The 12,242-nt window shown below is 37.7% G+C and overlaps 1 protein-coding gene across 1 annotated transcript in view; it reads right to left on the bottom strand.

Annotated features, from left to right (window-relative positions):
• LOC147163258 (neurexin-3a-like) overlaps positions 1-12,242 on the bottom strand; it is a 101,513-nt gene that overhangs the window by 6,540 nt on the left and 82,731 nt on the right. Inside the window, exon 21 of the mRNA XM_086095197.1 lies at positions 8,838-8,931. Within this exon, the coding sequence (XP_085951323.1) occupies positions 8,838-8,931 (94 nt within the window). The remainder of the gene's footprint in view (positions 1-8,837; positions 8,932-12,242) is intronic.

The following is a 12,242-nucleotide window of genomic DNA, read 5'->3' as shown; positions in this document are numbered from 1 at the left end:
TTTGTTGTGAAGCTGAAAATACAAATGTGCATGTTTTCTGAAGCAGAGTTTGGATGGAGTGAACATTCAAACTGCCATTGACATTAAAAGTATTCACTGCTGCGCATACTCAATATTTAAAGGCATGTTGCAAATTTGACGATCACACCAAACATCAACATTCACAAGCACACAAGTCTGTAAGAGAAATAAATGACACTTTATTATAATTTAAATAATAAAACATTCATAAAAAATCATTCTGACACATAATCATGTATTGGTCTGTGATGCAGTTTATGAACTTTTCAAGTGCATTCATATATATATATATATATGTGTGTGTGTGTGTGTATATATATATATATATATTAGGGGTGTCAGACGATTACATTTTTAATCATATTATTCACATGACCCTAAAAGTTTTCATACGTTTGTTAACATAAAAGTGGAAAAAAATTAAGCTAATAGAAATATTGCTGCATGTTTTAGTCATTGATACAGTATTTTCATAATAATTCATAAAATAGAGTTAAAATTAAGAAAGTGTACTGTACTGTAAAAAAAAAAAAAAGAGTGTGGTATTTTTCTGCCACTAGATGGCAGAATTGCATTTGTAAGACGTGTCTGCTGCGTTGCGACTGGAATTCACCCAGTATAGGCTTTACAAGTAAGGGGCAGTCAGTAATCACACATTAAAAAAAATAGTTTGGTCAAAATTAACACACTAATTTTGACACCCCTAATATATATTATTTAAATAAATAAATGATTAATATTATTATTAATTACTACTGTAAGCAACTTGAGATGAATGTTGGCAAGGTTACAAACTGCATCACTGAAAGACAATCAAAGAGGATAAAACAGATGCAATTTGTCCACTTACATCAACATATTGCCCGCATGGATTTGGCAGGAAGAAAATAATTTACAAAAGAGAAGTGTATTATAGTAATAATGGATATCAACTTTGTACCATTAAAAATACTGTATTATTTTCCATTGGAGAGTGTGTTCTATACGTATTAAACATGACAGTACAGGGAGTCAACAACACACACATCCACACCACAAAACATAAAAATAAACACCATCATTTTGTTTTTTTCCCTTTAAATATCTAATCACTCTGTGTAAATAATTTCCTTTGTTCTCCTTTGTTTTTACAAAAATGTTTATCTACATTTTTCCCAGTGCAATAGACTTCAATAGTAACTAAAATCTATTCATGTTAGAGAGAAATTGATACTGGTAAATTCTCTTTTCGTTTTATAGAATAGAATGAATGAATATCACTTGATATTTGACTTAACTCTACCAAGAAGGGAGCAGGTGAAGAAGGGTTGGGACCTATGAACATATTACATAGGAAATGAGGCTGATGAGGGTGACAGTGTAAGTCAGTTGCCATGTCCATGTAAAGGCAGAACGAGGCGGTCGGGCGGCAATAGAGCTTTTGGCTGTAAGGAAGGGATGGGGATATACAAACAATGAGCATATACATGCCCATCTACATAAAAGAACAGAAGAACTCTAACACTGACAGGTCTGACAAACCCTAAACTGCAACTTTTTAGCCATGCAATTCTTTTTCTCTTACAAGCAAAGTATTACTCAATAGTCATTGGTTTTCTTAAGGTACACAGTAAATTTTGTAGAGTACATTTTACTCAAAAAAAAAAAGTCTATTTGGTCCCACTCTAAACAGAGTAAAATTTACACTTGGAAGAGAGTAAAATATTCAGAATGAATTTTACTCAAAGCATTTTGTGTACGAGAGAATGTTTTTGGCCTCCTTTTGGCAAACAGTAGGTCATCAGTTCAATCCTCAACCCTTGTTTATTTTTCGTATTTTTTAAAATTAACTAATAAAATGTGCTCACAAAATTTCCTTCTAAAATTTAATAAAAATTTCTGAGTGGGAAAAAAAACGTTACATTTTTTTTGTCATGGCCAATTCTCTCGTACACAGTAAAAATACTTTGAGTAAAATTTACTCTGAATATTTTACTCTCTTCGAAGTGTAAATTTTACTCTGTTTGGAGTGGGACCAAATAGACTATTTTTAGAGTAAAATGTACTCTACAAAATTTACTGTGTATGTTTTCAAATATTGAAAAATCGAGGATAATGGAAGTAGGATCTGGAACGGCCCCATCTACTAATTATTTAGGGTTGGGCATAACCTAATTGAGGTTGTTTTTTTTTGTTGCTTTTTTTTTTTTTGCAAGGAAAGCAATAATAGGATGGGAAAAACACACAAGCTAGTTAGTAGTAGAAGCAGTTCCAAATCCAAAATGGTGAAATTATATGCAAAACAAACAAACAAAAAAGCTTCCCAATGCGGTTTAATCAGAATCCAATTAAGAAAAAGAACAATAAACAGTTAAAACCATAAGAAATAAAATTGTATTTAAAACAAACAAACAAAGAAGACCTGTTAAAAGTATCAAATGAAAAATGTTTAGATGAATGAACAAAGTCATTTGAAATTTTGCACACACTACAACCAGATGCACACAAAATCGAAAACAGACACTGTTGAGAGAGGGACTCGACTCGGGAAACGGGCGGGCTCCTCTCTCATGTGTTTCCGCATGACAAATATATCTGTAATGTTCATCTTTAAACATGAACCCGCCGTGCAGTCTGGGTGTACAGTGAATGAGTTAATATTGTCTTTTTGTTTTTGTTTTAGTTGTACTGCAGGATGTTGATGCATGCTTAAAGTAAGTTGCATTTAGGGAAAGTAGAAAAGAAAACAACATTGAAAACTGGGGTAAGACGGACCAAAATAAGTGACAGACTCTGTATCCCAATGCCATACTATGAAAGTCAAACATGTTTTTCAAAAGATAACAGACAGTGATATTAAATGACAATGTGAAAATATGTGTGGTGTCAGCAAAAGTCTAACTGTTCACACTTTGGTGAGAATTTTTACAATAATGCTTTACTGACTGTAGTATGATTGGGATACAGGTCAACTTCAACTAAGAGCTGTGGGGAAACAGGGGGAAAAAATACAAACATTAAACGTACAATGGATATGGAAATGTGATACACCCCTTTTAAATGAAATTGGCTGGATTTCAAAACTTAATATGAAAAACATTTAACTGAAATTATTGTCATACAACAGGGGACTTAATTTAATACATTTTCACTGGCTTTTTGGTACTTTTTGGTTCAGTGAAAGCAAACTAACAATAGAGCACAATCTATTGAGTGTGAAAAGTGTTGATGTAGACATGCACACGTTTGCTGGGATTAAAATAAACTCATGTTATTTTTTGCCTTAGTAGTGCAGTTCGTTTTGTCAAATATCATGTAAACCAAAGGAAACGCAAATGAAGCCTGAACTGGCGTGCATGTGTGCACATTGAAACAGTCATTTGAAGAAGTCAACCCAAAAATGGTCCTTACAATAATTTGTTGTATGCACCTTGACTAGTCTTAACAAGATATTCTGACAGATATTGCGTTTGTTTAATTTGAATTAAGCAGCAAAAGCCACTTACTTTTATCCATCTCAGAGGGCGGCCATTTTGCCACTTGCTGTCGACTGAAAATGGCATCACAGTCGCTCTTGGCTGAGGTATCGACCTTATCGAGGATCACCTGTTTTCTCAAGATCACTGTGACTGCAACATTTTCCGTCAACAGCAAATGGCAAAATGGCCGCCCCTCAGATGGATAACAATTGATGGTTGTTGCTGCTTAACTCATATTCCACAATTGCAGTATTCATCAGAATGCTGTATTTAGACTTGTGGGGGCATATACTATATATATATATATATATATATATATATAATATTATTGTAAAGAAAGAACTTGTTGGTCCAAAGTACAGGCCATCGTCAATGTGAAGAAAACTTGGCAATAGAGTGTAAGAGTCTGACTAAAGGGAAGGGAAGGGAACTGCCAATACATTTTAATATTGAGTTTAAAATTCATCCCCCCCATAACTGACAAATTTGGAGCACTTTCATGAAGACCAGTGGGCAACAAATGACCAGTCATTATAATTATGTCTTCAAGACAGACGCCTACTCAAAAGATTAAATCCAGCAATAAATGATATGGAACAAAGTTCAAGGTTGGGCTCACTACAACTACTTTGAGTTTGTTTTTCCAAAAGAATTGTTCAAGTATGACATGAGATCCTTTCCACAATAATTAAATTGATCCATGGAGGGTAAGTTTTTTATATAATTAAAACATTGCGAAAAGGGGTGTGTTGACCATTTCCACTGCACATTACATTATGTCATGTACGGTAAATGTCAAATGACAAGCTTCAAGTGCATATCCATACAACACAATATGCATGTTTAAAAACAATTCCCACTTGAGATTTCTACTCAACCCTGAACTTGAACAATTAAATTTGATTGAAGAGCAGTTCTTATTTCGGCTCTCCAGGCTACGTGGATCTACTGAGGGCCTAATACGTCATGTAAGATCTGGAGCAGCGTGCAGGTGGCGGTTGACAAATGGGGTCCGTTTCACAAAGCAGGTTTAGTGAAAACCCTGAAATGCCAGTGTTAGAATAAATGTACATAAGTTATCCCATATTTACTCTTAAAGTATTGCAAAGCATGACTCGTGCTCTTGCAGCTGCAGAACAGGAACTGTGCCCTTATCACAAAATAAGGACTGAAACATTTTGTTGGAACGCCCTGTAATAAAATAAAAAGAGAGTGCTCGGGAGAGTGTGCCTCAGAGCAGGCAGGAGACTGTAACTAAGCACATCTCTGTCCGTTCTCCTCGCGAGTAAAAATAATATAAGTCTCTTGTCTTTCTTCCTTGTTTATTGTTTATTAAATGTTTTAAATTGACTGAACCTGACAACGGGAAACTCTGAGTTTTCCATTTCAGGAAGCGGGGTAACTCAAACCAGAGAAAGAGGGGTAACTCTCGCCTGTTTCATAAAAAGAGGTAACTTAAGCTCTTGATCAGTTACCATAGTAACAGACTCTATGAACCTAACCTGGTCGGTATCATGTTTATCACAGTGAACCTTGAGTTTCTCTCTGTCTATGCTTCCTTTCAGACACACACAACATTTGATTTCCTCGTTCATTAAGTCAGCTGGCGAGTTTTGGCGTAACATAGTTCTGCCGTCTGTTATAAAAAAAGAAAAAAGAAAAGCTAAATGAAATAAATGAATGCGCTACCATTCAAGCAGGTGTCCCCTGTAATATTATTGTGATTGCAAAGGGCTACATTTAAATTTACGCATTGACCCGAGCAACAACGTTCCACCACGTCGCCTCCCTTGTTTTTGCAGCTGCTGCGGTGTTGCACTTTTTCATAAAAATATGTTCACATTTGCCATATGATCGCATTAAGTGTTAGAATAAATGTACATAAGTTATCCTATATTTACTCTTATAGTATTGCAAAGCATTTATTCAGCAGTGTGATCTATGTTTGAACCATATGGGTTGGGGTCGTCTGTGACGAGAGCAGAGCTGCAGTTGCAAAACAGGAACTGTGACCTTATCACAAGATAGATGTTGCTGCTGCTTCCCCAAACCCTTTAGGGCAGCAACGGGTGCGTAACTAGAGAATGCCCTTAAAAAAAATAAAAAGAGAGGGCTCGACAGAATGTGCTCAGAGCGGTAGGAAATTGTAACTGTGCACATCTCTGTCTGTTCTCCTCATGAGCAAAAATAAACCAAGTCTTTTGTCTTCCTTCGTTGTCTGTTGTTTATTAAATGTTCTAGGTTCACTGAACCTGACAAAAATTTCCAGTTAGAGAGTTGCCATGGTAACTTGTTGAATCTGGGCTCCATTGATGCGGTCTTTTTAGAGTGGTGGTGCACGCGCTTAACTCCAGGTTTGTAAGTTCAGGGTTAGTCTCAGAGTTTGTTGAACCTTCTTTGTGAAACGGACCCCTGGATTACTTGAGTAGAACAATACTTTTTTTTTAAACGCCTTAGGACAGCAAACTCAAATGTCTGATTTAGAACCTTGTATAATGTGTATATAACTGATTAATTACTTGTGAAGCCTTTCATTGATATGTTTTTAAACAAATGAGTCATCAATACAAATTTGTAACCCGTTAAGAGTTGTAAACAAATCTGCTTACACACATGGCATTATGGATACACACGTTGAAATGTATTTGGTGTCCTTTGACATTTGTATGCATTCAACCCAGACGGCACATGAAGCTGTAGGACTGAAACTGAGAACAATTCCATTAGATGGCATTGAACGGGGATTGATGTTGCATTATCTGAGCACTCGTTTTAGTGTTGTGTGATTAATGGGCCGCTACCTATCAATTGTGGGCCGGTCTCTTGGGGTAAAATAGAGGAAAAGTAATAATTAAATAGCTCTGCATCGGCCCCAAAAGACACTAGCCCACTGGGCATCAACCCTGTATGCCAGATGGCCAGTCCAGCCCTGTATATGTGGTTGCTTTTGTAACAATTTTTGTTGAGTATTACTTCATTCAAGTCATGTTTTGAGCTGTGAGCTGTTTTCAGCAATGCCCATTATCGATGGTGCAAATGAATCAGCAAAATACATAAACGAGTTGAGACTCAATCAGCAGTGCTTCTGGTAGTTGCAGCCTCGCAGTCTCCACGATTCATCAACAATTAATTTCACACAATCAGCCAAATTCTTCAGTCGATTAATTATTACTTTTCACCTCACCATGGGTTTTCAATTGTCTTTGTTTATCCTCTAGTTGGCCTTACATTTCATCTCATACTTTAGTCTTCTTTTCTTTTCTTTCAAAATATTTGTCAAGCAAGTATGCTTCATGTTTGTTTTATACTTTCATATAGGCAAACCATTTGATACATTTTTGCATATGGATTGCATTTGAAATCTGGGCAGAATGTTGACCAGAAAGTGTTTTTGTACTTTTGTTTTGTTTTGTATTATGCCAGAAATGAGTTCCATGCTAACTGTTGTTTTGCAATATACAGGATTCTAAATTGCCATCTTGTGAAATTGACCAGTTAAGGACATAACATATGGATAACAGAGAACAGTATCACTCAACAACTTGAAAACCAAAAAAGGGGAAAAAAATCAAGATTATGCAGGGTTTGCATTTGATGTTGCTGTGACTGCAAAAATATTTTTCTGCAAAGCAAATTGGACTGTATTGTAACCAAAATCAGGCAAATTGATGAACAAAATTCATTGAGCAAAATAAAGTTTTCAAAACCAGTGTCAATCATCAAAATATAAATTACAAAAATGTTATTGTTACTATTCTTTTTAAATATACTGTCCCACTTTTTAAAGTTTATTTTATTTTATATTTACCAAAAAAAAAAATCACTCAAATGAAATTGTCATCAATTGGATTTACTTTTGTCTCTAAAGGCTAATCTTCATAAAATAATAATTTGCCTTGGAGAAAGGAATATTTTCATCTGCATGCTACAAAATCAAACATATGAAAGAAAACAATGGATTTTTATGCAATGCATGACAAAAGTAAAATACTGTCCATGCAAAGCAGACAGATGGTTTAGACTACATCAGCAAATTCAGGAAATGCAAAATGGCTCATAATACTGAGTGAGAAAAGAAAGAAAAGACGAACAGAAAAGTACATTTTGAATGCACAGAGCATGCCACTGTCAACATCAAAATAATGTCGGGGTTAGGATGGCATGAATTTCTGTGTAAACATGGTTGGATGACAGGGGCCCTGTCGTTGTCTTTCTTCACAAATCCCCACGAATTTCAGAATACACAGCACATCTTTGACGTAATTTACATGATGAGCTCCTGCATAGCCTTTAAAAGAAATTGGGAATGGCCAACTGGTTGTCAGCTCAATCGTCTCACGTGAGAGAGGGAGAAAAATTATGACCTTCCTTGACCTTTAGCCAACACTTTTTTTGGCTCCATTTTGTCAAAAGTAATGCGGAAATTCCCAAATTCTTTCAAATATATTCTCTATTTGTAAAAAAAAGAATGAAAGGAAAAAAAGACTGCTTAACAGAAGTGGTAAATCCAGGTCCAGAAAATAAAAACCCTGCTTAAGTTTGGCTTTAGCCCCAGGTGCTAGCTAGCTAGCTCCCCGGGTGCTTGTTTACCTGCTAGGGAGCTTTCTAGCTACCATCAGGGGCTAAAGCCAAACTGTGGCAGGGTTTTTACTTTCTGGACCTGGATTTGCCATCTCTGCCAGTGCTTAATGGATTGTTTTTGTATTTAGGTGTAGAAAAGACAGAATAACAAGTATGCTTGGAAGCAAAACCCATAAAAGAAAAAAATATACACAGAAATTCAATGATATCTGTTCTCTCTGTTCTCTCTCTCTCTCTCTCTCTCTCTCTCTCTCTCTCTCTCTCTCTCTCTCTCTCTCTCTCTCTCTAAAGCAAAAATGCAAGCATCTACTGTAAATATGGACAATAAAATGTGCATATGAAATGATTACATACAAAACAACTCACAAATGATAATGGGATTCGTTAAACCAAACTAATAACATGTACTGTTTCAAAAGAAGGATAGTGATGAATGGCAGCATCTCTGGCTCATAATGGTTCACTTTGATACAAATTTCACTTGTTTCGGATGTATGCACTCACTTTTTTTTCTTTTCTTTTTTATCTCAGCAGCAGACGAAATTTGTATGTGTGTATGTGACCATGTTGACCACATGGATGACCCCATGTGCAAGTGTAGTTCATGACAGTAATGACATTCTGCTCTTATCAATGAGACAAATGGCCAGTTTAATTGTTTTCAAATGAAGTCTAACACTTTGTCTAACCATGGGGATGTGATGCTTTGAGACTGCCATCATCCATTCTGGTGCTGAAGCATGAATGCACATAGAAAGCAAGCAAATGCAAACTAACCTAGCCCACCTGGATGGCCAGTTTCGCACTCCTCCAGGTCTTCATCGTCACTGGAACACTCCGCAGATGACGCAAAATCATCTGTTGCATGCTTCTTGATCACAATTTGATTGTCAAAAGCAACAAAGACCCACAGAGGCCAGGACAAAAAAAACAACAAAAAAACACACACACAATACATTATTTCACGACTTTCACTCAAGGAGTTCTAAAAACAGAGGTGGCAAATCCAGGTCCAAGAAGTAAAAACCCCGCCACAGTTTTGCTTTAGCTCCTTGTGCTAGCTAGCTAGGTCCTGTTGGAAATCAGTCCTTGATTTCTGCGTGTTCAAATAAATTCAAAGTTGAAATCTGTGAACAAGTTTGCCAGCTTTTATTTCAGAGTCTGAAAGACAAATTGAAGGGGCTGCTCAATCCTAGCAGCTCACCCACAAATGTGTCCTTCTCAAAGTTCATGCATGCATATATACACAAAATGTCCCTACCCCCCTTCATAAACAAGGAAGTACCATTTGCCCTTCCAGGCATAGCCCCCCATGTGACATTTCCTGCCAAAACAAGTCTACACACCCCCTCTCCTTATCTCTGGCTCAGGATGTGGGCAAACACTTTGATCTTTTTTGTCAGCAAAGCGAAATACAATCAGGCCATCTCCCATTGAGTTCTTTTAGTCCTCAACAGATGTGGGGTAAATAATTGGCTCCTAGATAAACAATTGACCTCTGTAGCATCCTCGCACCAGAGACTCCCGCAGATCGGCCCTGTTGTTCAGACACCCCTTATTTAGATTAAAGCAGACACCTCACTTCCTCAGGGGAGAGGAACAAAGACCACAGACTAACTAACATATGGTGAACAGTTGTAACATATCTAACTAAAATCAAAAACAACCTGAAAAATAAAAATTGAAACAGAAAAACAATGTTAATAATCCAACAGTCCCTAGCTAGTTAACTGCTAGCTGGTGCTAGAAAGCGAGCTGCGTAGCTAGTTACCTGCTAGGGAGCTAGCTAGATAGCACCTGGGAAAGTAAAAAAACTGTCACAGTTTTGCTTTAACTTTAGCTAGCTCCCTGGCAGGTAACTAGTTAGGGAGCTCGCTAATGTTGACAGTCTGATGCCCAGATTTAGTTATAACTGTTTAGATTTAGTCATAACTGCTTTAATTTCCTCAGCAAAGCTTGATGAGTGTAATGATGTGACGGAACGTTTGAAGATTCTTCCTTCCTTTTCCCACGTAATTAGCCATCTGATTTGGGGGAGAAAATGTGTTAAAAAGGATTCCTTTGTAAAGTTTTATTTGCTGCAAAGGTGCCAGTTTGTGTATTAGCCCCAATCTCAAGGACAGATTGAGAGAATGAATAGAAATATTAAAGAAAAATAGAAATATTAAAGAAAAATAGAAATATTAAAGAAAAATAGAAATATATATAAAAAAATAGAAATATTAAAGAAAATTGGCTAAAGCATTGGCCTCATCAAATTTAAATTGGCTACAAGCTCTACCTGTTGCATTAATGAATATGCGAATGTCACTTAACTCAGCCAAAGGCTGGACTCTGTTTGAATGTCACACCAACAGACCTTTTCCGGCTCCAAGCTCCAAGCCTCCAGAACTCAAACAACTAATATTTACTAACTCCCAGCTAACAGAAAACAACCAGATGCTCCTTCAAAAATAAATGATTGTGAATATGTATGGTTAAAAGTGATTAAACGAAAATGGTCTGCACCCAGGTGGACTGGACCCCACAAGGTGACGGAGAGGACATCTTGTGCAGTTCGCCTGCACGGAAAAGGGGACACGTGGTTCCACATCTCGTCTACACGACCCGCCAGATCCGCCTCAGGCTCAGCGATCCCACCACCTGACGACCCGCCGGAAAACCCAGGCTCAGCGATCCCGCCACCTGATGACGACCGGAAAACCCAGGCTCAGCGATCCCACCACCTGACGACCCGACCGGAAAACCACGTCTACTGATCCAGTGTCCAGTTGCCCCTATTGAGGACATCATTCTATAAAGGTTGAGTCACATATACGGGCAGAATAACCCCGGTGACCAATCCTAGGACCTCGGGTAGTCGATCCTGGGGTCCTAAAGAAGCTGACAACACACTTTTTCATTCAACAAAGAACATCATCTCGAGATGGCTTCAAAGTGGGAAGGCATCTCCATCTGCTGCTACATCACGACTCTCTTTCTCATATTGATTTTTATGCCAATCTGGTATCTCTGGAAGCCCCTCAGTACAACCTTGAACATAACCACAACGCATCGTATTAAGCAAAGTATCGATTCTCCACAAACTCCCTGGCACCTCCTTCGAAAGGGGGACATCTCTTAACTATCAACATGTGATACACATATGCTTATTCCACTGAAAAATCATTTAATGAATCACATTGTTCTTTAATGCCACATAACTGCTAAACAACTTTCTCTCACCGATAAAGGGATGTTTCATTGTTGCGTGCTTTTGCTTCTTATTATAATGATAATGTCCAATCTTTCCACACAACCCTTGCTTAATGTTGCGCCAGCCGTCTGCGACCATGACGCCGCTAATACCTTTTTCTCTGAAATGTTTATCTGCTTGTGTCGGACTCTTTTGAGTCTGAATGAGGGAATGTTGACAGTCTGCTGCCCAGATTTAGTTATAACTGTTTAGATTTAGTCATAACTGCTTTAATTTCCTCAGCAAAGCTTGATGAGTGTAATAATGTGACGGAACGTTTGAAGATTCTTCAATCTTTTTCCCACGTAATTAGCCATCTGTTTTGGGGGAGAAAATGTGTTAAAAAGGATTCCTTTGTAAAGTTTTATTTGCTGCAAAGGTTGCAGTTTGTCTGAGACCTACTATATTTCCACATCAATCGGCCATCTGTCAATGTGTATTGAGTACTGTCTATCTTGGAAAGGGGGTAGGGTTGGGACTTAAGGGCAGCACTGGTGAGAAATGAGAAAGGGGAGAGGGGAGGGGTTTTGGGGGGACCGCTAGTATAAGACGACTGCAATTGGGAGGGATCAACACACTGGCAAGGGGAACTGCAGCGTTTTGTCTGTAACTTGTCTGTGTCCAGAAATTTCTGGAAAATAAATCATTCGAAGGACCTGTTCACCGATCTCCAGTCTGTATTCAGAAATCAGCATTCTCATTACCCGGAACGATAGGACGAACACGCGAAAAACTTAAGGATCGTTTTCTAACACTAGCTAGCAAGTAAAAACCCTGCCACAGTTTTGCTTTAACCCCTTGTGCTATTTAGCTAGCTCCCAAGCAGGTATTTAGCTAGGAAGCTCGCTAGCTAGCACCTGGGAGCTAGTTTTGCTTTAGCCTCTTGTGCTAGCTAGCGAGCTCCCTAGCAGGTAACTAGATAGGGAGCTCGCTAGCTAGCAAGTAAA

This window comes from Leptonotus elevatus, chromosome 14 (assembly GCF_054856555.1).
Source record: "Leptonotus elevatus isolate MCC_2025b chromosome 14, RoL_Lele_1.0, whole genome shotgun sequence".
NCBI classification, from domain to species: Eukaryota; Metazoa; Chordata; class Actinopteri; order Syngnathiformes; family Syngnathidae; genus Leptonotus; species Leptonotus elevatus.
Note: the sequence above shows the minus strand (reverse complement) of the source record. Positions and strands in the feature narration are given on the sequence as shown.